We start from the raw sequence: 27742 nt of genomic DNA, 5'->3' as shown, positions 1-27742 counted from the left end.
TGGGAGGAAACCGGAACACCCAGAAGTAGCCCACACAGACACGGGGAGAACGTGTAGACTCCACACAGACAGTGGCCCAGGCTGGGAATCGAGCCCGGCTCCCTGGAACTGTGAGGCAGCAGTGCTAACCACTGTGCCGCCAAGCCCCCACTGCTTTACTCCAGGAGTCCAGTGCTCGAATTTCACACTGCCTCCTTGTCAAGCCATCAGAGGCTTCAGGTTGAAGCAGCTTTCCTTCTGTACATAATCATTCAAGATATAAACTGTTCAGAAAGGAGCAGATGCAAAATACGATGGATTGGGAAGAACTGCCAATTGTGCGGAGGGTGTGGAGAGTCTGCAGAAGGATCTAGATAGGCTGGGCGAATGGGCCAGGAAATGGCAAATGGAATTTAATGTTGGCAAGTGTGAGGTGGTCCACTTTGGTAGGAATAATGGTAGGAAGGACTATTACTTACGTGGCGAAAAACTGCAGCAGGTGACGGTGCAGAGGGACCTCGGGGTCCTTGTGCATGAGTCGCAAAAACCCAGCTTGCAGGTGCAGCAGGTGGTCAGGAAGGCGAATGGGATGCTGGCCTTCATAGCGAGGGGGATTGAATATAAAAGTAGGGAGGTCTTGCTGCAGCTGTATAGGGCATTGGTGAGGCCGCAGCTGGAGTACTGTGTGCAGTTTTGGGCGCCGCACCTGCGCAAGGATATTTTGGCCCTGGAGGGAGTGCAGAGGAGGTTTACTAGGCTGATACCGGAGTTGAGGGGATTGAGCTATGAGGAGAGGCTGAATAAACTAGGCTTGTACTCGTTAGAGTTTAGAAGAATGAGGGGAGATCTCATTGAGACGTATAAGATGATGAATGGGATGGATAGGATAGAGGTGGAGAGACTCTTCCCGCTCAAAAAAGACAGTAGGACTAGGGGGCACAGCCTCAAGATAAAGGGGAGGCGGTTTAGAACGGAGTTGAGGAGGAACTTCTTCACTCAAAGGGTGGTGAATCTCTGGAATTCTCTGCCCGTTGAAGTGGTGGAGGCTGCCTCGCTAAATATTTTTAAGAAGCGGGTTGATGGGTTCTTGATAAGAGAGGGGATTAAGGGTTATGGGGAGAGGGCGGGAAAGTGGAACTGAGCCACAACAGATCAGCCATGATCTTATTGAATGGCGGGGCAGGCTCGAAGGGCTAGATGGCCTACTCCTGCTCCTATTTCTTATGTTCTTATGTTCTTATGTTCATTAGTTGATTTTTCTTGTCTCACCCACCATTGGATCACTTTTGTTTTAAACTTGCAGTAAATCATTAGTTCAAGCACTGAATTCCCTACCTGGACCACTCCCATACACGAGTCCAGAAAGATCGAACCCTTTGGTTCCTTCGAGATTTTCTCATCTTTGTAGAAATTGAGAATGTATGACCCATCTCCCAGCTGTGTCAGGTGGAAAAACCGCCGCTTGAATGACTGAAGAGAAAAATTGGTTTCAAAGCGTCAGGTACAAAGGTTTTGGTCTCGGTCTGTATCATGTATCACTCGCTGCCCGATAACAACTTCACTCACTGTCAGCCGTGACTCAGAGGGGGACACCCCCAACTCTGAGCTCAAGTCCCAGTCCAGAGACCTGGGGTACAGAATCCAGACTGACAATCCAGCGCAGCGCTGAGGGAGTGCCACACTGTCAGAGTGTCAGTGCTGAGGGAGTGCCGCACTGTCAGGGGGTCAGTGCTGAGGGAGTGCCGCACTGTCAGAGGGTCAGCACTGAGGGAGTGCCACACTGTCAGAGTGTCAGTGCTGAGGGAGTGCCGCACTGTCAGGGGGTCAGTGCTGAGGGAGTGCCGCACTGTCAGAGGGTCAGTGCTGAGGGAGTGCCACACTGTCAGAGTGTCAGTGCTGAGGGAGTGCCACACTGTCAGAGGGTCAGTGCTGAGGGAGTGCCGCACTATCAGAGGGTCAGTGCTGAGGGAGTGCCACACTGTCAGAGTGTCAGTGCTGAGGGAGTGCCACACTGTCAGAGGGTCAGTGCTGAGGGAGTGCCGCACTGTCAGAGGGTCAGTGCTGAGGGAGTGCCGCACTGTCAGAGGGTCAGTGCTGAGGGAGTGCCACACTGTCAGAGGGTCAGTGCTGAGGGAGTGCCGCACTGTCAGAGGGTCAGTGCTGAGGGAGTGCCGCACTGTCAGAGGGTCAGTGCTGAGGGAGTGCCGCACTGTCAGAGGGTCAGTGCTGAGGGAGTGCCGCACTGTCAGAGGGTCAGTGCTGAGGGAGTGCCGCACTGTCAGAGGGTCAGTGCTGAGGGAGTGCCGCACTGTCAGAGGGTCAGTGCTGAGGGAGTGCCGCACTGTCAGAGGGTCAGTGCTGAGGGTGTGTTGCACTGTCAGAGGTGCCATCTTTCGTGTGGAATATTGAATCAAGGCCCTCTCGGGTGGTGGTAAATAATTCCACTGTTTCAGAAAGCCAGGGATTTCTCCCTGATTCCATGGGCCAGTACTTATCCCTCAAGTAACATCACAGAAATATCATCCAGTCATTATCACATTGTGGGAGCTTGCTGTGCACATATTGGCCGTAGCACTTTCTACAACAGTGGCTACTATGGTTCAGGACACCTCAAGGTCATGAAATGCAGGTTCTTGCATAGTTTAGGGTTTAGAATCATCGAATCCCTACAGGTGGCCATTCAGCCCATCAAGTCTGCACCAACTCTCCAACAGAGCATCCCCACCCCAAAACCCCACTTATTTACCCCTAACCTACAGAGCTCAGGAGACTAAGGGGCAATGCAACATGACCAATCAACCTAACCTGCATATCCCTGGAGTGTGGGAGGAAACCCACAGAGACTCGGGGAGAATATGCAAACTCCACAGAGACAGTGACCCGAGGCCGGAACTGAACCCAAGTTGCTGGCACTGTGAGGCAGCAGTGCTAATATGAGAGGCCGGCATGAAAACCCAGTCCTGAAGAGGTTTGGTGTTGAAGCAACTTGTTGAGATAGTTCAGTGCACACACGATTAGGTCTTGCACACACATACAGTTCCTGTACATGGTGCAATGACTTCCTCCAACATATCGCTGACACACACTTCCAGCCATTGTCTCTGTCCATCAATTCTCCAATCTCTGATGATCTTTAATTAAATCCAAGTCTGATTTCGCAGCCCCCCCCCCCACAAGTGGGTGGGCACTGGTTATTCTGCCTGAACCTTCCCACTTGGCCATGTCCCCCAACGTTCAACCACTCCGGTCCCTAAAGCCACCCAATTCCTGACACATCCCCCTCATATTCCCCCTGCCACCCTCTGACAGCTCACTGCTCCATCCTCTCTCTCAATTTAGCTGAGGCCTATCTCGGAGGATGTCCGTGGGGGCAGGCTGTAGGCCGCGGCACCCGCCTCTTTCTCCCACTGATATGGAGAGCAGTGACGGGTGCTGCATTTCCATACTGCCTGTCACATCCTCAGGACTTCCCAAAGTGCTTCAAAAGACAAGATAGGAGGACCTGAATTAACGTAGGGCCTTTCATCATTAAGAAGTGTGGTCACTGCTGTAGAGTGCAGTAGAAATGCTATAGAAATGCAGTAGTCAGTACACAGCAAGATCCCAAACACCACAGTGTGATAATACGAGGTCTCCGTTGAGTCATGAACATTGAGTGAAGGTACACGCCCCAGAATTTACAGTGATCATTATTATAAACTACTAAGCACTGTTGGTTAGTTTAGATTAACTTGCCCAAGTGAAGAATATTAGGAACTACTTTAAGGATCTATTTTGATTCACAGTGGACAACTAAACCCAAACTGTGAAGGGAACACTCACCCTCATGGTTACACTGATCGCACTGTTCATGTTGCCTTTGTACAACCATCCTTGTTTAGTGATCCCTCCTTTCTGTGAACCCAGTGAAGCTGTGTCCTAGAGTTAAAAAAAAGACAGATCTCCATGTTATCAATTCACACAGAATTATTTCAGAAACTTCACACTTTTGTATTCCGACTTGGAAATATATCGGCCTTCTCTTCACTGGGTCAAAACCCTGGAACTCCCTTCCTAACAGCACTGTGGGTGTACCTACCCCACATGGACTGCAGTGGTTCACCGCCACCTTCCCTGGGGCAATTAAGGATGGGCAACAATTGCAACCCCCTCCAGTGATGCCCACATCCAAATATTGCATCTGAATAATAGTCTGTCGTAAAAACTCAGCACTGGAAGCAGAGGTGACCACTGATTTCAGAAAGAAATGGGATGAACATTTGAGGGAAATAGTGAGTGAGGGGAATGGGACTGGCTGGCAGGAGCTGGCATGAACTCAGTGGGCCAAATGGCCTCCGTCTGTGCTATGAATGACTCTGAAAGGAGCCTCTTCTGCACTTTCCATCAAGGCCTCAACATTGTTTACAGTTATCGAGCTATCCCATTGGTTCCAACATGGGCTGTGACATTTGGGTTCTCCGTCTTCCTCTCCCCAGTGATGTCTTTAACCCTGGCGCCATGTGGCAGTGTACCAGGGGTGGCACGGTGGCACAGTGATTAGCACTGCTGCCTCACAGTGCCAGGGGCCCAGGTTCAATTCCCAGCTTGGATCACTGTCTGTGTGGAGTTTACACGTTCTCCCTGTGTCTGTGTGGGTTTCCTCCGGGTGCTCTGGTTTCCTCCCATGGTCCAAAGACGTGCGGGTTAGGTTGACTGGTCATGCTAAATTGCCCCTTAGTGTCAGGGGGACTAGCAGAGTCAACACGTGGAGCTATGGGGATAGGGACAGGCTGTGATTGTGCTTGCTGATAGCGAGGGGGATTGAATATAAAAGTAGGGAGGTCTTGCTGCAGCTGTATAGGGCATTGGTGAGGCTGCAGCTGGAGTACTGTGTGCAGTTTTGGGCGCCGCACCTGCGCAAGGATATTTTGGCCTTGGAGGGAGTGCAGAGGAGGTTTACTAGGCTGATACCGGAGTTGAGGGGGTTGAGCTATGAGGAGAGGCTGAATAAACTAGGCTTGTACTCGTTAGAGTTTAGAAGAATGAGGGGAGATCTCATTGAGACGTATAAGATGATGAATGGGATGGATAGGATAGAGGTGGAGAGACTCTTCCAGCTCAAAAAAGACAGTAGGACTAGGGGGCACAGCCTCAAGATAAAGGGGAGGCGGTTTAGAACGGAGTTGAGGAGGAACTTCTTCACTCAAAGGGTGGTGAATCTCTGGAATTCTCTGCCCGTTGAAGTGGTGGAGGCTGCCTCGCTAAATATTTTTAAGAAGCGGGTTGATGGGTTCTTGATAAGAGAGGGGATTAAGGGTTATGGGGAGAGGGCGGGAAAGTGGAACTGAGCCACAACAGATCAGCCATGATCTTATTGAATGGCGGGGCAGGCTCGAAGGGCTAGATGGCCTACTCCTGCTCCTATTTCTTATGTTCTTATGAGGCCATTCAGCCTGTAGAGATTCCATGATAACCAGTTTCAGTCCCAAAAAAATCAAGGTATTAATTATGAGCCATTTATTTTCTCTTTGTTCTGAGATCCGGATTGCAATATCTTCACTCTGGGGACCTTGGCAGATATTTAAAAACATATCAGAAGATGACCATTCAACCCCTCGAGCCTGTTCCACAAGTACACAGTGCTTGCTAACTCCATCTTAACCCAGCTGGATTTCGCAACCTTCACCCAATAAAAATCAATTTCAGTGGGAAATTTTCCACTCATCCCTACGACATCACCCTGAGTGACCAGGGACAGCACAGTGACACAGTGGTTAGCACTGTCTCACGGCGCCAGGGACCCAGATTGAATCCAGGCCTTGGGTCACTGTCTGTGCGGAGTCTGCATGTTCTCTCCATGTCTGCGTGGGTTTCCTCCGGGCACTCCAGTTTCCTCCCAAAGATGTGAGGGTTAGGTGAATTGGCTATGCTAAATTGCCCCTTAGTGTCAGAGTGACTAGGAGGGTAAATACGGGGATAAGGCCTGGGTGGGATTTTCTTTTTATTCATTTGTGAGACATGGGCATCATGCACTGGCCAGCATTTATTGCCAAACCCTGGTTGCCCATGAGAAGGTGGTGGCGATTCTTGACGGTCAGGCTCAATGGGCCAAATGGCCTCCTTCTGCAAGTTTCTCCCTTCGAGCCAAGATTGAGCTGGAAACTTCCTGCCCCACATTTGTTGTATTACTGACTAGTGTTGTAGGTGTTCACTGAGCGAAGTAAGAAAGTCTCACAACACCAGGTTAAAGTCCAGCAAGTTTATTTGGTAGTAAATGCCACAAGCTTTCAGAACGCTGTTCCTTCGTCAGGTGAGTGGAGAGTTCTGATCAGAAACAGGGAATATAAAGGCACGCACAGAACTGTGTTCCGAAAGCTTGTAGCGTTTACTATCAAATAAACCTGTTGGACTTTAACCTGGTGTTGTGAGACTTCTTACTGTGTTTACCCCAGTCCAACGCCGGCATCTCCACATCATGTCAACCTGGCAAGCCATGTGTCACGTTCCTACAAACATTCCAACGTTAAACAAATCCCTTCAACGTTTCATATGTTTTATTGAGAAAAAGCAATCCACTCACAAAGCCTTGTGGATTTCAGTTACACTTTACACAGGGTTTCTTAACTTCCACTTTGTCACTAATCTCATCAACTCAGCTGGCAGGAGATTGGCTGATGATCAAAGTGCAATTTAACTTCACAGTTTTTTTTAAGGACAAAATGATTATCCCTTCATTTTGGTATATTCAATAAAAGGCTTATCGCATTTAATATTTATTTGCAAAGGCAATTTGCCTGATCTACTCAAAACGGAGATGTTGTGTAAATTATTCTGTACAAAGCCAGACACTGGAATAGCAGTTGGCAATTTAGGAGATAAGAGATTAATTGGCCGACCAATGAAGATGTTTATTTTACACCAAAGTGGGGCGTAATTACGTGACTTCAGCAGGAATTTTGATCTCTTTTTCAGGCTCTGATTATCCTGACCATTATCTCATAAATCTGTACCAGAACACACATACATTTAACCCTAACATCCTACCCAAACCTTTCAAACGTGCCTTTATTACTTAGTGTCAGTGTCTTGTCAATTACATTGTTGCAGTTTGTTAATATCAATTACACTGTTACAGCTTTTTAAATGTCAATTACAAATGTTAGCTTGTTACTGTTAATTACATTGTTACAGTTCATGGCTTTTAATGGTTTTTGAACATTCATATAAATAGGGGACGTCTTGTTTAATTTACTGACTTTTGTCTAATTTATTGAACTTTCCTTTATCCAAAGATTACAGACAGGGAGGTGCAATGAATCGTCAGCCCTGGGAATGATATTTGATTTTGATGAGCTAAGTTTCCTTTTGAACCATAGAACCCTACAGTACAGAAAGAGGCCATTCAGCCCATCAAGTCTGCACCAAACACAATCCCACCCAGGCCCTACCCCCATATCCCTACATGTTATACCCACTAATCCCTCTAACCTACGCACCCTTGGACACTAAGGGACAATTCTTGTTTTATTAAAACAGTGTATCAATTGGAGGTAGCTGGGCTGAGTGGGTGGAGAGCTGAACATGTCAACAAGATCTCTCAATAAAAAGCCCTGTTCTGTTTCCAGCCTCACCTTGGGTCCTATTGACACTCAGAGGCTGGGGAAGCCAATCATCTTCCAGTGCTTTCTCCAATCAGCACCCTTTTCCCCTTCAGTGTAAATAGTTATGATTGTTTGAAATTTGATATTTGTGTTTATCCTGATGGGTGCAAGATGAAAAACTTCAGCAACAATCAGAAGGGAGTTAGATTAAAATCAAGAATGCTAAAGGATGGCAGATTGTAATCATAAAAAAATTCTAAACACAATTATACTCAACCCAACAATAAAGTAAGGGGCAATGTGTTTACAACAAAACAATAGGGAGAGGCAGCCACTGAACTGGATCACCATTCTGTCCTGCTCCCTGCTGGAGTTTTCTTTATCAACGTTTAGTTGATTTATTAATCACAAATAAGGTTTACATTAACACTGCAATGAAGCTACTGTGAAATATACCCACTATGTGGAGCTATGAAAGTAAATCACTCCAATGGCCATAGGTCCAATCTGCTCAAACCTTTTGCAGTGAGAAAAACTGCTTCATTCTGGCAAATCACCACTCCATGCTAAGTACTTAGTATACAGTGTGGCACAGTGGTCAGCGCTGCTGCCCCAAAGCTCCAGGGACCTGGGTTTGATTCCTAGCTTGAGTGACTACCTGTGCGGAGTCTGCACATTTCTCCCGTGTCTGCGTGGGTTTCCTCCAGGTGCTCTGGTTTCCTCCCGCAGTGCAAAGATGTGCAAGGTAGGTGCACTGGCAGTGCTAAATTGCCCCTTAATGTCCCAAAATAAGTAGGATTTGTGGGGTAAATATGTGTGGTTTCAGGGAAAGGGGCTGGATGGGATTGTTGTCAATGTAAACTTGATGGGCCGAATGACTTCCTTCTGCATTGAAGGTACTACGATATTTGATATATTATTGTCACATGTGTTAGTATACAGTGAAAAATATTTTTCTTGTGCGCTATACAGACAATGGGTCAATACTTGAGCAACAAGAAGGGAATCTTAAAGATACCCGCAGTTATTAACATGTGAATTGGATTGCAAGCTCAGGATATTAAGGGATGCCCCACGAGATGTGTCAATCTCCACAACTTGTTTCACTGGTTTGCGCATGAATGATTAACACAGCCTTTATCTCCAGCAAGATACAATACTTTAATTTCACAGCCTCTCTTGTGACTCGTTACTGAAGAATTTACTGGATTTGCATATTAATTGGCCATTAAACTTGTTACAGCAAGTTAGGGCGCATAATGTATCGTGTCTTTAACAATGTGATAATTGTGACAGCAATGCTAATCAACCACTCTGGTCCAGAAATTGTACATTTAAATTGCAGAGTCTCACTCCTGTAAAGTGACAAATTCTCCTCAGGAATTTTATTACACAGCAAATTTGAAATGTTCTCAATTTTTTTCTTAATTTTCCTTTCTCCTCTTTCTCTTAATCTTCCTTTCCCTCCCGTAACAAAACAGATACTGCTGGAAAAACTCAGCAGGTCTGACAGTATCTGGAGAGAGAAATGGAGTTAACGTTTCAAGTCTGGATGACCCTTCACCTTCTTTCCCTCACTTTGTTTCACTTTCTTGCTGTTCAGCTTGCTGACGACACCACCATAGTGGGTCAGATTGCAAACAATGATGAGACAGAGTACAGGAATGAGATAAAGAATCTGGTGATCTGGTGCGGTAACACTAATCTCTCCCTCAATGTCAACAAAACGAAGGAGATTGTCATCGACTTCAGGAAGCGTAAAGGAGAACATGCCCCTGTTGACATCAAAGGGAAAGAAGTAGAAAGGTCGAGAGCTTCAAGTTTCTAGGTGTCCAGATCACCAACAACCTGTTCTAGTTTCCCCCATGCCGACACTATAATTAAGAAAGCCCCACCAACGCCCTTACTTTCCCAGAAGACTAAGGAAATTTGACATGTCAGCTACGACTCTCACCAACTTTTACAGATGCATCATAGGAAGCATTCTTTCTGATTGTATCACAGCTTGGTATGGGCTCCTGCTCTGGCCAAGAGGCCAAGGAACTACTTAAGGTCATGAAGGTAGCCCAATCATCATGCAAATCAGCCTCCTATCCACTGACTCTGTCTATACTTCCCGCTGCCCCAGAAAAGCAGTCAGCACAATTAAGGATCCCACACACTCGAGACATTCTCTCTTCCACCTTCTTCCTTCAGGAAAAAGATACAGAAGTCTGAGGCCACATACCAACTAACTCAAGAACAGCTTCTTCCCTGCTGCCATCAAACTTTTGAATGGACTTATTTTGCATTAAGTTGATCTTTCTCTACACCCTTGCTATGACAGTAACACTACATTCTGCACCCTCTCCTTTCCTTCTCTATGAACGGTGTCCTTTGTTTGTACGGCGCGCAAGAAACAATACTTTTCACTGCACCCCAATACATGTGACAATAATAAATCAAATCAAACTTTCTGTTCCTGATTTGACTCAATTAACAGCCCCCATGCTGAATCCTTCCAGCATTTTTCTGTTTTTGTTTCAGATTCCGGTATCCGCGCTTTTTTTTGCTTTTATTTTGCAAGTCATTAAACAGGAGTTTGGTTCCACTCTGATGCAAATTAAAATTAATCTGAAGGTGCAGAGGCTTGGGGAAGAGGTGGAACTGAAATTCATGCCACACCTTGTCAAGTAAACAGATGTGGAGGCTTTGGAGAGGGTACAGGAAAGATTTACCAGGATGCTGCCTGGCGTGGAGGGCATGAGGAGAAGTTGGAGAAACTTGGCTTGTTCTCACTGCAACGACAGTACTTGAGGGGCGACCTGATAGAAGTCTACAAGATTATGAGGGGCACGGACAGAGTGGATAGTCAGAAGCTTATTCCCAGGGTGGAAGAGTCAATTACTGGGGGGTATAGGCTTAAGGAATGAGGAGCAAGGTTTAAAGAAGATGTACAAGGCAAGTTTTGTTTTTAAATAGAGGGTACCTGGAACTCACTGCCGGGGGAGGTAGTGGAAGCAGATACGATAGTAACTCTTAAGGGGCATCTTGACAAATACATGAATAGGATGGGAAGAGAGGGATATGGTCCCTGGGAGAGTAGGTGGGGTTTTAGTTTGCATGGTGGATGCAGGCTTGGAGGGCCAAAGGGCCTGTTCTGTGCTGTAAGTTTCTTTGTTCTAAGTCAAGCAGCAGAGTGAAAAATGGCTACCTCATCTTTGTCAACATCTTCATCAACTTCAAAAACATGGACTGGCAGCTTCTCCGGCCTCGGTGCTTTGCTATTGGGAAATAAACAATAAAACACAGCGTCACTGAGAGGTATGATAGCAATGAATTTTCTTCAGAAACCCAGAGCTGGATTTGTGAGGGGAAAATAACTTATTTTTAATTATCTTACACCTTTCACAACCTTAGGACAGCCCAAAATGCACTGCAGCAAATGCGGTACCTCTGCACCGTTAACAATGTCGGCAACACAGCAGCCAATGTACACACAGCAAGATCCCACAAATGGTAGTAACATAAAGGGACCAGGTAATTAGTCCACGTGATGTTGTTTGAGGGACGAACATTTGCCAGGACACCAGGGAGAATTTGCCCTGCTCTTCTTCAAAAATAGTGGCATAGGACCTTTTACATCGAGCTGAAGGTGCTGAAGAGGCTTCATCTAAAAGATGGTGCCACTGACAGTGCAGCACTCTCGCGGCACGCCAGCTGAGAGTTTTCTGCCCAAGTGCCCAGAAGCTGGACTTGCACCTGCCACCTTCTGAGCCAAGAGGCCAGAGTGCCACAGCAAGACACAGAGTAAGGCCAAATCAAAATAAAAATTTTAAAATAAATGATACTGAAAGCTGCTTTCTTTATCTATACTGTATGAATTCTGGTACAGTGAGATAGCTATTAAATAGCATCTGACTTCATTCCCGCTCTTGAAGACTCTAAACTGATCACGGTCAAAGTCTTTTCCCCTCGGTGGTGTTTCAGGCTGTAACGCTCGGTGGGATTTTCCAGGCCCCCTCCCCAACAGTGAGTCTTCCAGAGGCGGAGGAAGCTCGCTATTGACTGCTGGAGGGATCTTCCAGCCCCGCTAAAGTCTGCAGCATTTTGTGTGGCTCACCTGTCCCAGGCAACCCGCTGCGGGGGAGGGGAGGAAGTTACCTACAAGCGGGACTGGAAGATCCCGCCGGCAGGAAGCTCTGAAACATCCTGCCTTCAAAGCTCCATCATCATAAAATCAATTAATTCAGTAAAGTTCTCCAATTTAATGCCTTTAAGTCTGGTGTCTGGTTTTACAATGTGGAGGTGGAATTTTCAAATGAATAAACTGTGAACTAATTTAAATTATAAATTACTTTTAATTTTAGAGTTTTTAATTTTTTTGTTTAAACCAATTCAATCTAATCAAAGCCCAATTCAAAGTCTCAGTGAGTGAGACATTCCTGATCCAAGCTGACAAGATGTCGAGACGCTGGCATCGGACTGGGGTAAACACAGTAAGAAGTCTCACAGCACCAGGTTAAAGGACTGGTGAATAAACTGGTTGGACTTAAACCTGGTCTTGAGGGCCTTCTTACCAAGCTGACAAGACAGGGCTCTCACCTCCCGTCTTGGGCTTGACCTATATGATCCAAGCTGATTGGAGTAGGTATAGCTCCTCTTCCAAGGTTTGATCTCATTTGTATCTTAGCCAAAAGGCCGAGACGCTGCTTTAAAAGATTGCTTCAAATGAAGCCTCAGTGTAACCTCATGACTTCAACCAAGTGCAACACATCAATACCACATCTTATCGTAGCCAAAAAGCAATTTTAGAGTTTTAAAATTACTGCAAGGAGACTTGGTTCACACGCTATAGTAACACTACACACACTGTGGCCTTTTACTGTGATAAGGAGTCAGATTGAGGGTTAAACTCAGATTTACATTGCAGGCCATTAAGCCTCACTGATGGGACTGTTAACAGTTAATAGCTTCTCATCTCGATGTGCATTTAAAAGAGATGTGGTACGCACACCTTTCTGATCACTTCCCACTTTGCATTGAATAAATGTCTGAATGACCAGTTACAATCGTCTGGACAGAGAAATCACCGAATATATTAGGTGAGGCAATGGCCCAGGGGTATTATCACTGGACTATTAATCCAGAAACTCTGCTAACGTTCTGGGGACCCAGGCTTGAATCCCGCCATGGCGGAGGATAGAATTTGAATTTAACAAAAAACATCGAGAATTAAGATTTTACTGATGACCATTGTCAGTTGTGGGAAAAATCCACCTGTTTCACTACTTCCTTAGGGAAGGAAATCTGCCATCTTACCCTGTCTGGCCTACATGTGACCCCAGAGCCATAGCAAATGTGGTTGACTCTCAAATTCTCTCAGGTAACTAGGGATGAGCAATAAACACTGACCAGCCAGCGACGCCCATGTCCCGCAAATTAATTAAAAAATTACCCCATTCGTAGAATCCTACAATGCTGAAGGAGGCCATTCAGCCCATTGATTTTGCACAGACCATAATCTCACACGGGCCCGATCCCCACAATCTCTTCACCACTTGGCTAGTCCACCTGACACTATGGTTAATTTAACATGGTCAATCCACCTAACCCACCCTCTTTGGACTGCGGGGGGAAGCTGGAGCACCCAAGGAAACCCATGCAGACACAGGGAGAATGTGCAAACTCCACATAGACAGTGACCCAAGCCGGGAATTGAACCTGGGTCCCTGGCGCTGTGAGGCAGCAGTGCTAGCCACTCTGTCATTGTTTCTTCACACCTTTGCAAATTAAGCATATATTTGCTCCTCAATAGCCTTCTGAATATCTGGGGGTCGACAATGAACACTTCACAACGTGGCTGCCCTATTTTTATTCCTAAACTCTACCCACAAAATTTCATTTGAAACCCCCTCCAAGGTATCATCGCTCCTTACTGCAGTAAATGACTCTAACTAATAGCGTTAACATTTAAAACTTCATTAGCTAAAGAGTCAATTACTGCAGTAGCAGCCATGGTTAGCAATGCTGCCTCACAGCGCCAAGGATCTGGGTTCGATTCCTGGCCCCCGGTCACTGTCTGTGTGGAGTCTGCACGTTCTCTCTGTGTCTGTGTGGGTTTCCTCCAAGTGCTCCGGTTTTCTCTTTCAGTCTGAAAGACGTGCTGGTTAGGGTGCATTGGCCATGCTAAATTCTCCCTCAGTGTACCCAAACAGGCACCGGAGCATGACCACTAAGAGATTTTCACAGTAACTTCATTGTAGTGTTAAGATAAGCCTACTTGTGACACTAATAAATAAACTTTAAGAATTAACTTGCAAACTTTCCACCTACAGTCCACAGATATGTAGTTTAGATGGATTGGCCATGTTAAATTGCCCCAAAAATGTGTGGGTTAGGGGGAATGAGTGGGATAAATACATGGGGTTACGGGGATGAGGCAGGAGAAGATGTTCTATCAGAGACTCAACAGCCAAATATTCTTCTTCTATACAGTAGGGATTCTATGGTTCTAAGCCGCATAAGGAGACCAGAGCACAGATAGTCAAAAAGGCAAGTTTCAAAGGGCTACTTAAAAAGGAGGAAACAGAGAGACAGAGAGGTTTAAGGAGGGAAATCCTCAAATCTCGGCCTGGCCAGCTGAAGGAATGGCTGCCATTAGTGTAGCAATTAAAACGAGGGACATGCAAGAGGCCAGAATTGGAGCAGCGTAGAAATGTCTAAAGGTTGTGAGGAAGGGGGAGATGGGAGATGGGGAGGGGTGAGGCCACAGAGGAATTTGAAAGCAACGGATAAGAATTTTAAAATCAAGATGTTGCTGAATGAAGAGTTAACATGGTTCACGAGCCCCGGGGTCACGGGTAAATAATATTTAGTGTAAGTTAGAACGTGAGCAATCCAGGGTTTGGGGTGAGCTTCAGTTTATGGAGGATAGAATTTGGGCAACTTGCCAGGTGGACAAGAGGGTCCAGAGGGGAGAAAGACATGGATGACAGCTTCACTGGGCCATAAGCTGAGGTAGGGTCAGAGGTGAAACAGGGAATGGGAGAAGAAAATGTCCAGAGTCTCACACAGCCAACTGTTACTCAGCCAAACTTTGTGAATTAATGACATTAATTCAGCGGAACGACAATTAAAGTTCTTCCACTGCTGGAAAAGTTACCAATCCATGAAATCGGGCAGCATCTGAAACATTAAAGCTCTGAACTGAAAATATTTAAAGGCAGCTGTGACGTTGAGGCTCTATTTTTAAAGTTAAAAGATTTCTCTTCAAAAAGCAGACCAGGTGTTAGTGAGAAATGAGTTCACTCACTTTGGCAGCTGTCTGAAGTCCCCTGAGTAATCCTCATACTTGTAGTGAACAAGATGCCAGTCAGAGTTGTAAGTCTTGATGCACTGAAAAGAAGAACAAGACAATGCTGAATTTTAGATGCTGTGTAAAGTTTTACAGCACAGAAAAAGGCCATTCGGCCCAACCGCTCCAGGTTGGCGTTCCTGCTTCACACCAGCATTCTCCCAGCGTCCCACCTCACCTCACCCTATCCATTCTCTCCCGGCTGTATTTATCAACCCTAACTTTTTTATTTTTTGAGAAGATGTTGAATATTGTACACAGGCTACACAAATCCAGAATCTCAAGAAGTCAAGTGCGCAGAGAAATCAGCATTAACTCTTCTGTGTTCCTAGAGTTAGGTAAGAAATCTCAAAGTAACCAGGTTAAAGTCTGACAAGTTGATTTGATAGTAAACCCACAAGCTTCTGGAACACTGCTCCTTCATCAGGTGGATGGAAAGTTCTGATCAGAGAAGGGCATATAAAGTCACACACAGTTTACAGAATACTGATTAGATTTCTGTAAAGACTCACATTCTAATCAGTGCTGGATTTGTGAAAGAGTTATCCAATTCATCACTCTCCCATTCTCCCTGCCAATTTCTCCTTTTCAACTATTGATTCAATTCCCTTTTGCACATTGTTTCTGGACACCATTGTGTAGAATACCATAGAATATCTACAGTGCAGAAAGAGGCCATTTAGCCCACTCAGTCTATACCAACTATCCAACAGAGCAACCTACCTAGGCCCAATCCCCAACCTATCCCCATAACTCTACATATTTACCCTGCTAATCCTCCCAACCTACACATCTTCGAACACTAGGGGACAATCTACCATGGCGGTCCAGCAAATCTGCACATCTTTGGACAGTGGGAGGAAACCGGAGCACCAGCATGAAACCCACGCAGACACGGGGAGAATGTGCAAATTCCACATAGACAGTGGCCTGAGGCTGGAATTGAACCCGGGTCCCTGGCGCTATGAGGCAGCAGTGCTAACCACTGTGCTGCCCTAGAATCTGATAATCCAGCCTTAATGCACAGCGCAGTCCTAATCGCAACAACTTACCATTTCTCAATTCTTATCTAATTCTTTTAATTCCGTATCCCCCGGTTACCAACCCTCCAACCAGTCCAAACAGTTTCTCCTTATTTACTCTTATCAAACCCTTTCCTAAGTTTCTTTTTAATTTCCTTTTAACCTTCTTTGATCTAAGGAGAATAGTTTCAGCTTCTCTCTCTCTCTCTGTCACGAGCACTGTCTGTGTAGCCACACAAGGGCAAAAGGTTTAGAAAGGCAGACCTGCTTGAAGAGATTTAGTTCTGTTGACAAAGCAAAGATTGACTGTAAGCCCAGCTGGTGAAATGTAACGATGACACCATCGCTTCAGATAAGATATTACTTCCCTAATTGTTAGAAACCGAGCAAATATCAAAACCAAAAACAGACGGCCAACTGTTTCAGATAAGACACTGCGCTGGGAAAGTCAACAATGATCTTCTTCTAGAGAAATAGCAAGCAATCCACAAAGGAGAAGAAGGAGAAACTATTCTTCATGCTGCAGCCTGCCTTAAGTACAAAGACGTGCTGGTTAGGGTGCATTGGCCATGCGAAATTCTCCCTCAGTGTACCCAAACAGGCGCCAGAGTGTGGCGACTGGGGGATTTTCACAGTGGCTTCATTGCAGCGTTAGAATCCCTCCAATACTGAAGGAGGCCATTCGGTGCATCAGGTCTGAACCCACCCAGGCCCTATTCACGTAAACCTACACATTTACCCTGCTCGTCCCCCTGATACTAAGGGGCAATTTAGCATTGTCAATTTACTTATCCTGCACATCTTTGGACCGTGGGAGGAAACCGGAGCACCCGGAGGAAACCCACGCAGACACAGGGAGAATGTGCAAACTTCACACAGAATCGAACCCAAGTCCCTGGCGCTGTGAGGCAGCAGTGCTAACCACTGTACCACCGTGCCATCCTCATGTAACGTTAACGTAAACCTACTTGTGACACTAATAAATAAATTTACAGTTTAGAAAGACATCACTGCATGTTTGTGCTGTTGCAGGTTAACAATAAATTCAGTTTACATTACGTTACATTCGGTCCAACGTCTCTGTGCCAGTGTTTATCCGCCACACCAGCTTCCTCCCACTTCACTCTGCATGTATCGCTTGCCACATCACTTGCATTGATATAGCGCCACCCATGACCACCCAGCATCCCCAAAGCATCTTACAGCCAATGAAATACATTTGAAGAGCAGCCGCTGTAGTAATATAGGAAACACAGCAGCCAACAGACACACGGGAAACTCCAAACAGCAAACTGACATTGACCAGATAACCTGTTTTTTTGTGATGATAATATTGTTCACGATACTGGGGATAACTCCCCTGCTCTTTCAAAATAGTTCTACCCAATTCATTTTTGTTCATCAGATGGATTCTCAGTTTAATGTCTCATCTGAATGATAGCACCTCCAACTGTGCAGCACTCCGTCAGTACTGCACTGGAAACATTAGCCTGGATCTTTCTGAATTAAATTGATTTGATTGATTATTGTCACATGTATTAGCGTACAATGAAAAGTATTTTTCTTGCATGCTAGACAGACAAAGCATGCCGAAAGGAAGGAGTGCAGAATGTAGTGTTACAGTCTTGGCTAGGGTGTCGAGAAAGATCAAAGTAATACAATGTCGGACTATTCAAAACTCTGATAGCAGCAGTGAAGAAGCTGTTCTTGAGTCGGTTGGTACATGACCTCAGACTTTTGTATCTTTTTCCTGAAGGAAGAAGGTGGAAGGGAGAATGTCCGGGATGCGTGGGGTCTTTAATTATGCTGGCTGCTTTTCCGAGGCAGTGGGAAGTGTAGACAGAGTCGATGGATGGGAGTCTGGTTTGTGTGATGGACTGGGCTTCATTCATGTCCCTTTGTAGTTCCTTGCGGTCTTGGACAGAGCAGGAGCCCATACCAAGCTGTGATACAACCAGAAAGAATGCTTTCGATGGTGCATCTGTAAAAATCTGTGCTGAAATCCTGGGATTGGGACTTGCATCTTCCCAATTGGAGCGCTAGTCACTAACTGACACAAATCAACACAACCTTCCATTCCTGTCTCCTTCGTGCGTTTTTCCAGATTCCTTTTAAAATGTATCCGTACTATTCACCTCGACCACTCCCTGTGTGAGTGAGGTACAATTCTCCCCACTCTCCGGGTAAAGAGGTTTCTCTTAAACTCCTCATTAGCGCCTGAATGTCGCAGTCCTGTTGCCCTCTGACCCATCCAGGATTACTGAACACGTTCCACACCTGTTGGCAAATACCACAAACCTGCTTAAAAAAGCAGATCAGATTTCAGAGCCTCGCAAAAACCAAAAGCTCCATCAAAGCAGCAGTCTCAGCCACCCCTATCAATCTGACACACACACACACTGATTATTTTACTGCTTTTGTTCTATCAGAAGTGTGCGCTAAACTTCTGACTGAAGTTTTTCACCAGTTTTGAAACAGGGCGATATTTAGTTTCGAACCAGCGCTATCTGGTCAAATTCACCACAGCCCCAAGTAACCATAAGCAGTGACTGGGTGGTGATTTAACCCGAGGATCGCCACACGTCAGGCAAAGGGCAAGGTTGAAAAGATGTGGCTTTCATGAATAACCTGAACCGAAATGGGAATTGAACCCACACTGTCGGTGTTGCTCTGCACCACATACCAGCCGACTGAACTAACTGACCCAGCATCAAATCCGTGACACTCTGCTGCACCTAAACCGACTGTTTCCGAGAACTGTTTGATGCTGACTATCATCTCCAGATGGATAAAACTGGGACGAGGAGGTGGCCATTCAGCCCTTTCAACCTTTCCCACCTTTAATGAGAAAACGGCTGATTTGTGACCTAACTCTGGACAGTCCCTTTGACCTGAATCCTTTACTACATTTGGATGACAAAATATCTATCAACATTAGATGTAAAATTGACAATTTATTGATCCAGCATCAGTGGTGGTTGTAGGTGAGAAAGCCAAACTTCTACAACCCCTTTGTGAAGGGTTTGAAAGACACTCTAATTCATTGGGCTGTTTTTTGCTGGCCTTTAGTGTTATTTATTATAAATTGCTGAAAATTGGAACATTATTCTGACAAGGGAAGCACGGTGGCACAATAGTTTGCATGCTGCTTCACAGTGCCAGAGACCCGGGTTCATTTCTGGCTGGGGGTCACTGTCCGTGTGGAGTTTGCACATTCTCCCTGCGTCTGTATGCATTTCCTCCGAGTGTTCCAGTTTCCACCTACAGTCCAAAGATGTGCGGGTTAGATGGATTGGCCATGCTAAATTGCCCTATAGTGTCGGGGTAAGAGCAGGGTAAATATGTGGGGTTAAGGGGGTGGAGCCTGGGTGGGGTTGTGGTTGGTGTAGACTTGATGGGCCAAACAGCCTCCTCTGCACTGTGGGGATTCCATTAAGCAAAACTCCTCATTTCCATCAGTTCCTCTCAATTAGATTGTGCTGATTTTTCCACATTTTAGTACAGAGTACAGGAATGAGATAGAGAATCTGGTGAACTGGTGCGGCAACAATAATCTCTCCCTCAATGTCAACAAAACAAAGGAGATCATCATCGAGTTCAGGAAGCGTAAAGGAGAACATGCCCCTTTCTACATCAACAGGGATGAAGCAGAAAAGTCGATAGCTTCAATTTTTAGGTGTCCAGATCACCAACCTGTCCCAGTCACCCTATGCTGACACTATAGTTACGAAAGCCCACCAGAGCCTCTACTTTCTCAGAAGACTAAGAAAATTCGGCATGTCAGCTATGACTCTCACCAACTTTTACAGATGCATCATAGAAAGCATTCTTTCTGGTTGTATCACAGCTTGGTATGGGCTCCTGCTCTGTCCAGGATGACAAGGAACTACAAAAGGTAATGACTGTAGCCCAGTCCATCACGCAAACCAGCCTCCCATCCATTGACTCTGTCTACACTTCCAGCTGCCTCAGCAAAGTAACCAGCACAATTAAAGACCCCACGCACCATGGACATTCTCTCTTCCACTTTCTTCCGTCGGGAAAAAGATACAAAAGTCTGAGGTCACACACCAACCAACTCAAGAACAGCTTCTTCCCTGCTGCTGTCAGACCTTTGAATGGACCTACCTCACATTAAGTTACTCTTTCTCTACACCCTAGCTATGACTGTAACACTACATTCTGCACTCTTTCATTTCCTTCTCTATGGACAGTATGTTTTGTCTGCACAGCACGCAAGAAACAATACTTTTCACTATACATTAATACATGACAATAATAAATCAAATCAAACTAATTTCAAAAGTCAACATAACCACCAGTATATAGAAAATAACCTTTGTTTCAGGAAAGTCTAGAATAGTTAAAACAAAAGTCCAATTTTCAGTCCACTTCTCTGCATTTACAAGAACACTAACACTGCTATTTTTTCAGTCTTGCAAACTCAACACGTCGTTTGGAGAGAGTGTATGATAACCCCAGCTTTGACAAAGGGTCATCTGGACTCCAAACGTCAGCTCTTTTCTCTCCTCACAGATGCTGCCAGGCCTGCTGAGATTTTCCAGCGTTTTCTCTTTTGGTACAATTACCCCAGCTCTGGTGCTGAACGATGCAGCAGAAACAAGCCCCAGGTTCAATCTGAGCTGCGTTAATCGATCTTAGCCACAGAAAAATTGGAAACACAATGGGGCAAATTTTTACCGTCCCGCCCACCATGGGGATCAGACCGAGCGAGGACGGAATCCTCGGGCAGGATTTTCCGGTTTCAGGATGAGGTGGGAGGCTGGTTTCCCACCCAGTTAGTCTAAACTGCCTCAGCATACTGGAGTAATGAGGGAGGGGGAAAAGGAAGCGGCTTCCACTCCCAAACAACATTAGGTGATCACAATTGCTTTTATACTGGGATGTGACTAATAAATTATGTAGCAGAGAACACTATTAGGTGCAGTATTCAGGTAGGGCTGCCACTGACTCCTGCAGGAATCATCACGACTTGCTCACGCTCCAGATGTTAAATCAATTGGAAAGCAAACTACCAATTGGATGATCCTTGACTGCCTGCCAAACAGCCTTTTCTCCCCATTTTTAAGAAAATGAACCAAAATATATATTTTTTTCATGTCCCGATAGTTTTTCTCCAAGGTTTCTATTTAAAACCTCTTTGTACACAGATTTGGTCACTTGTCCTAATATCACTAGTGCCAAATTGCAAGCCTGAGCATCCCTGTGAATTGTCTTGGGACATCCTCCAGGCACCAGATAAATGCAAGTTGTTATCACAGACAGAAAGCCTCGCAGCACTAATTACCAAACCTCATGGGTGAACAGAGACTTAATGAGGCATATACAGGGCAGAATTAATACCTCTGCAATATCCCCAGCAAGGAATAGAAGTCTTGGCCAAGACCATATTGGGTGGGTATAGTGGTTAGCACTGCTGCCTCACAGCGCCAGGGACCCGGGTTCAATTCCAGCCTTTGGTGACTGTGTGGAATCTGTGTGTGAGCCCCATGTCTGTGCCAGTTTCCTCACACAATCCAAAGATTTGTTGGTGGATTGGCCATGCTAGATTGCCCATTAGTGCCCCAAGATAGAGTCACAGAGGTTTACAGCATGGAAACAGACCCTTCAGCCCAACTTGCCCATGCCATCCCTTTTTTGAAACTGCCAAGCAAATCCCAATTGCCCGCATTTCGCCCATATCCCTCTATACCCATCTTATCCATGTAACTGTCTAAACACTTCTTAAAAGACAAAATTGTACCAGCCTCTACTCCTACCTCTGGCAGCTTGTTCCAGACACTCACCATCCTCTGTGTGAAAAAATTGCCCCTCTGGACACTTTTGTATCTCTCCCCTCTCACCTTAAACCCTCTAGTTTTAGACTCCACTGTCTCTGGGAAAATATATTGACTATCTAGCTGATCTGTGCCCCTCATTATTTTATAGACCTCTATAAGATCACCCCTCCGCCTCCTACACTCCAGAGAAAAAAGTCCCAGTCTATTTGTCTCTCATTATAACTCAAACCATCAAGTCCCAGCAGCATCCTAATAAGTCTTTTCTGCACTCTTTCTAGTTTAATAATATCCTTTCTATAGGCTGGATAGATTAGACACAGTAAATGTACAAAGTTAGAGGGCAGGTGTGGGCCTGGGTAAGGTGCTCTTGCAGAGATTCAGTGCAGACTCAATGGGCCGAATGGCTTCTTCTGCACTGTAGGGATTCTATGATCTACGCAAGGAGAAAACTGAATAGAGAAATTAAATTATATCTCCGATTCTACGATCGAGCTTTTTCGACGGAGAGGGTGAGTACATTTCCGTGAGAGCGTGCTGGCTGTCCAACAACAACCTGAATTTATATAGCACCATTAACGTAAGGAGACGTGTTGAGACCTTCCGCAGGATGATTTTCAAAATAAATTTAAAACTACATCAGGAGATATTTGGAGAGGAGACCATTGGTTGACTGAACAGATATGCTTTAAGGAGCATCTTAAAGGAGGGGACAGACAGACAGAGAGGTTTGAGGAGGTTAGGACCCAGGCAGCTGAAGGCCTGGTCACCAATGGTCAGTGATTATAATCAGCCATGTTAAACAGGAACTGGTGGAGCACAGTGACAATCCTATCAGATGGTTGGGGCGATGCCACATGACGATATACGTGCAACCAATTAGCAATTTCATAAACAACGCAAAAGTTCTGGGCTCAAACGTCACACAAGAATTATTTTACAACACCCTTATCCAGTCAGACAAGTTCAACAGCAAACTCCACCCCGAGATTCATCTTTTCCAACAGCAAACTCAACATTCCTCATCACAAACACAAACCCCCACCCCAACATTTCCACGGCTGATATTATGCTGTTTTGAAAAGAGCAGTTTGGGTTCAAAGACCGTAAGACACAGGAGCAGAAGTAGGCCACTCGGCCCATCAAATCTGCCCCACCCCTTAAATGAGGCCATTTGAAATGATTTGAATTATTATTGTCACGTATTGTGATATAGTGAAAAGTGTTGTTTCTTGCATGCTGTACAAAGCATGCCGTTCATAGAGTACATTGTGGAGAAGGAAAGGAAAGGGTGCAGAACATAGTGTTATTATAGTCACAGCTGGGGTGTAGAGAATGATCAGATTAATATAAGGTAGGTCCATTGAAAAGTCTGACAGCAGCAGGGAAGAAACTGCTCTTGAGTTGGTCAGTACGTGATCTCAGACTTTTGTTTATAACTTGATTTTGATTTGATTTATAATTGCCACATGTATTGGGAAACAGGGTAAAGTATTGTTTCTTGTACGCTATACAGACAAAGCATACCGTTCATAGAGAAAGAAATGCAGAATGTAGTGTTACAGTCATAGCTAGGGTGTAGGGAAAGATCAACTTGATGCGAGGCAGGTCCATTCAAAAGTCTGACAGCAGCAGGGAAGAAGTTGATTTTAAGTCGGTTGGTGTGTGACCTCAGACTTTTGTACCCTCTTCCCCATGGAAAAAGGTGCAAGAGAGAATGTCTGGGGTGTGTGGAGTCCTTGAGACTGATCTGACGTGACAATCCCCAAATCCACTTTCCCGCCTTATCCCCGTAACCCTCGATTTCCTGGATAAAAGCAAATTATTGTGGGTGCTGGAATCTGAGACCCAAAGAGAAAAATGCTGGAAAATCTCAGCAGGTCTGGCAGCATCTGTGAGGAGAGAAAAGAGCTGACGTTTCGAGTCCAGAAGACCCTTTGTCAAAGCTAAAAGGCAGAGAAAGTGAGAGAATATACTTAACGAGCCAGGGGTAAAGAATTCCACAGATTCACTCCCCTCAGAGAAGCGAGTTCAAGCTGGACGTGGATATGAAGACTTGAAGCATCAACTTCGAGTGCATTTCCAATCAATGCTGAAGAGACACATGATAAAACCGGCAAGCTTATTTTAACGTTCTGGGTTATGATGATGAAGGAGTTTGCTTAATGTTTTGGAAGCGGGCAAACCCCGTTTCGTATCTCCTTTTCTCCTCAAGGTCCTGGTGAAGCCACACCTGGAGTACTGGGTACAGTTTTGGTCTCCTTACTTGAGAAAGGATATACTGACACTGGAGGGGGTGCAGAGGAGATTCACTAGGTTGATCCTGGAGTTGAGAGAGTTGGCTTATGAGGAGAGACTGAGTAGACTAAAGCTATACTCATTGGAATTTAAAAGAATGAAGGGAGATCTTATAGAAACATATAAGATTATGAAGGGAATCGATAAGATAGAAGCAGGGAAGTTGTTTCCACTGGCGGGTAAAACTAGAACTAACGGGGCATGGCCTCAAAATAAGGGGGAGCAGATTTAGGACTGAGTTGAGGTGGCATTTCTTCTCACAAAGGGTTGTGAATCTGTGGAATTCCCTGCCCAGTGAAGCAATTGAGGCTCCCTCATCGAATATTTTTAAGGCAAGCATAGATAGATTTTTGGACAGTAAAGGAATTAAGGGTTATGGTGAGCGGGCGGGTAAGTGGACTGAGTCCACAACAAGATCAGCCACGATCTTATTGAATGACCGGGCAGGCTCAAGGGGCCAGATGTCCCACACCTGCTCCTAGTTCTTACGTTCCTACGTTCTTTAAAAGGGTAAAAACATCGCACAAGTACGGAGTGGGGGGTAAATGGAGCTTTCGCACTGTATGACAATGGAATGACGGTTGTAGTCTCTTAGGTTTTAAGCAGCTTGGAAACAGGAGGGAAACTTCAAAGTTATTGGTGCCTTTTTACTGGAGTACTTGGGAAGAAATTAGATGAGGAAACAAGTCAAAACAATGAATCAGACAGGAATCAGCGAACCAAACTTCAAAGCACCAGCGTTCGCTCACAGCCTTAAAATTACCCTCGTCAAACACTCCCCTTACACCTGATAATTTGAAGAATTTCAACACTTGAGATGAAAAATAGACAGGTAATCTTTAACCCAAATAATGAAGGGGTTTAACTAATCATCACAAAGAACTTTCTCAGGTGTAGGTCTTTTGATTTAAAGTTGAGAATGTTAAGAAATAAACAAGAAAGCTCAAAGTCAAAACGTAATCATTTCAGTGGTACGTTATTAGGAGAGATTCCAGGCCTGTTAACAAGGGCACTTTCATCTCCACAACTTGCTGCATATTTCCTGCCCTGAGGTACATCACTCGGTGGATCATTAGAGCGGCATGGGAACACTGCTGCCTCACAGCACCAGGGATCCGGGTTCAATTCCCGGCTCGGGTAACTGTCTGTGTGGAGTTTGCATGTTCTCCCTGTATCTGCGTGGGTTTCCTCCGGGTGCTCCAGTTTCCTCCCAAAGTCCAAAGACGTGCAGGTTAGGTTGATTGGCCACGCTAAATTGCCTATTAGTGTGTCAGGGGGATGAGCAGGATAAATACGTGGAGCTATGGGGATAGGGCCTGCGTGAGATTGTGGTCGATGGGCTGAATGGCCTCCTTTTACCCTGTAGGGATTCTATGGCTTGGGAGGGTTTTTAACGAAGTTTTTTTATAAGTTGGACTAACCTCACCTCCCCAGCTCACAAGACTGTTGTAAAGAATTGCAACATCGAAAGCATCCTTTCAGGTTGTATCGCAGCTTGATATCGGTCCTGCTCTGCCCAAGACCACAAGAAACTACAAAGGCCAGTCCATCGCCCAAACCAGTCTCCCACCCATTGACTCTGTCTAAATTTCCCAATGCCTCAGAAAAGCAGCCAGCATAATCAAGGACCCCACGCACCCTGGACATTCTCTCTTCCATCTTCTCCCATCAGGAAACTGATACAAAAGTCCAACTGACTCAAGAACAGCTTCTTCCCTGCTGCCATCAGACTTTTGAATGGACCTACCTCGCATTAAGTTGATCTTTCTCTACACCCTAGCTATGACTGTAACACTACATTCCGCACTCTCTCCTTTCCTTCTCTACGAATGATATGTTTCAGCTGTATAACGAGCTAGAAACAATACTTTTCACTGTATCCCAATACACGTGACAATAATAAATCAAATCAAATCATTGGAGTTTAGAAAAATAAGAAGTGACCTTATTGAGACAGATAGGATTCTCAGGGGGCTTGACAGGGTAGATGCTGAGAAGCTGTCTCCCCTTCTGGGAGAGTCGAGAAGGAGGGGGCATAATCTCAGGGTAAAGGGGTCACCCAGTTATGTCAGAGCGGAGGAGGAATCGCTCTGAATAAATCAAATCAATTCAAATAAAATCAAACCTGCCTTGGTTCCCTTTACCCAACAAAAATCGATCAATTTGGAGTTTCTATTCAACGCTCCACCCCCAACGCTTCAAGAGCTTTTTTGGAGTTCCAGATTTCCACTCCCTTTGTGTGAGGAAGTGCTTCCTGATGTCACCCCTTGAATAACCTGGCTTAAATTTTAAGATTCTGTCCCCTTGCTCCAGATTCACTCTGGTTCCTCCTCGCCCAGAGCAGAGGGAATGGTTTCTATCCATCAACCCCACTGATCATCCCTAAACCCCTCAACTAGATCACTCCTTAGGGTGGGATTTTACAGCCTCACTTGTCCCGAAACTGTAAAATCCCAACCGAGGTCAAAAGGACTTTCCCGTTGTCCGCCCCTCGCTCGCTCTGATTCCCACGGCGGGTGGGATAGTAAAATTCCAGGCGTAATCTCCCAAACTAGAAGGTGGCGGAAGGCTGGTCTACGCAACCGGTCTCTACAAATGAACCCTCCCAGTCCCGGTATTAGTCTGACAAAGCCTCACTATGCCCCAAGGCTGAATACAACAAAAGCAAAGTGTTTCCAGCAGGTCCGAGGTTAAGTCATTTACACAAACAGAAAGCATTGAAAGCTGTGCCCGGAGGGACTTACTTCTGTGACCAGCAAACTGTGAGCTTCCTTCCTGGCGTTTTCAGGCACGGTGGGGAGCAGCGTCCTTCCCTGGCGTTTCAGTGTCCCAATCTAATAAAGCAGAGAGAAACACAAAAAAAAAACCACTTTGAAATCACAGCGCAGACACAAAGTCAAAACACGGCAGCTGGAATTCTCCGGCCATTCACACCCCTGCCTCTGCCGCATGAGAGGGCGGAGAATTCGGCGCTCAGCCCAATCTCCGCTCACTGCGGCGGGACTGGAGAATCCCGCCGGCGTGAACTGCTGTAAAATTCCGATCGTCATGTTGTTCCTTCTACGTGACTACTTAAAATATTGCTGGGATTATCAGGCCCCCTATGGACAGGAAAAAGCAGAGTCAGTTTCGGCTTATTGTGTGGTGTTCACAACTGAACAACTGTTGGCGGTAAAACTATTTTTGTTTTTTTTTGGGGAACTGCTAAAAACGTACATTTCCTTATTCTGATCAGCATGTTTGGAAGAGGCTGAAGAAGTTACACACAAATAATGACCAACCCATGAAAAAACACCAAGCTCCTTTACCCTTCAAAAAGAAAATCGGTTCATCACAAAGCATAAACCTCTTGTAGAATTTTCCATCAATCATGCAGAATTTGTCTTTAACCCACAAGACGTTGGAGCAGAAGGAGGCCATTCGGCCCATCAAGCCTGCTCCACCATTCAATGATGAGATCACCCTCAACTCCATTTTCCCACCTTATCCCAGAACCCTCGATTCCCACACTGATTAAATACCTGTCTATCTCAGCCTTGAACATACTTAATGACAGGGAATTCAAGTGGAATGTTGGCCTTTATTTCAAAGGGAATGGAGGAGAACAATGGGGAAGTCTTGCTAAAACTATGCAAGGCACTAACTAGACCCACACCTGGAAAACCATGAACAGTTTTGGAGGCAGCCCAGAGAAGGTTCATTCAGCTGATCCCAGATATGGAGGGATTT

General features: G+C 45.4%; 1 protein-coding gene across 3 annotated transcripts in view; it reads right to left on the bottom strand.

Annotated features, from left to right (window-relative positions):
- The window catches only part of LOC145349516 (dedicator of cytokinesis protein 9-like), a 305922-nt gene that overhangs the window by 149613 nt on the left and 128567 nt on the right, over positions 1–27742 (bottom strand). For all 3 annotated transcript variants that reach the window (XM_080198064.1, XM_080198065.1, XM_080198063.1), the window contains exons 3-7: positions 26758–26847; positions 14854–14936; positions 10753–10822; positions 3802–3897; positions 1315–1449 (exon numbers count right to left, since the gene is read on the bottom strand). In XM_080198064.1, the coding sequence (XP_080054190.1) occupies positions 1315–1449; positions 3802–3897; positions 10753–10822; positions 14854–14936; positions 26758–26847 (474 nt within the window). The remainder of the gene's footprint in view (positions 1–1314; positions 1450–3801; positions 3898–10752; positions 10823–14853; positions 14937–26757; positions 26848–27742) is intronic.

Source organism: Carcharhinus amblyrhynchos, chromosome 10, assembly GCF_965287045.1.
Source record: "Carcharhinus amblyrhynchos chromosome 10, sCarAmb.v2.hapA, whole genome shotgun sequence".
Taxonomy (NCBI): domain Eukaryota; kingdom Metazoa; phylum Chordata; class Chondrichthyes; order Carcharhiniformes; family Carcharhinidae; genus Carcharhinus; species Carcharhinus amblyrhynchos.
The sequence above is the reverse complement of the archived record's forward strand: the minus strand, read 5'-3'. Positions and strand labels throughout refer to the sequence as shown.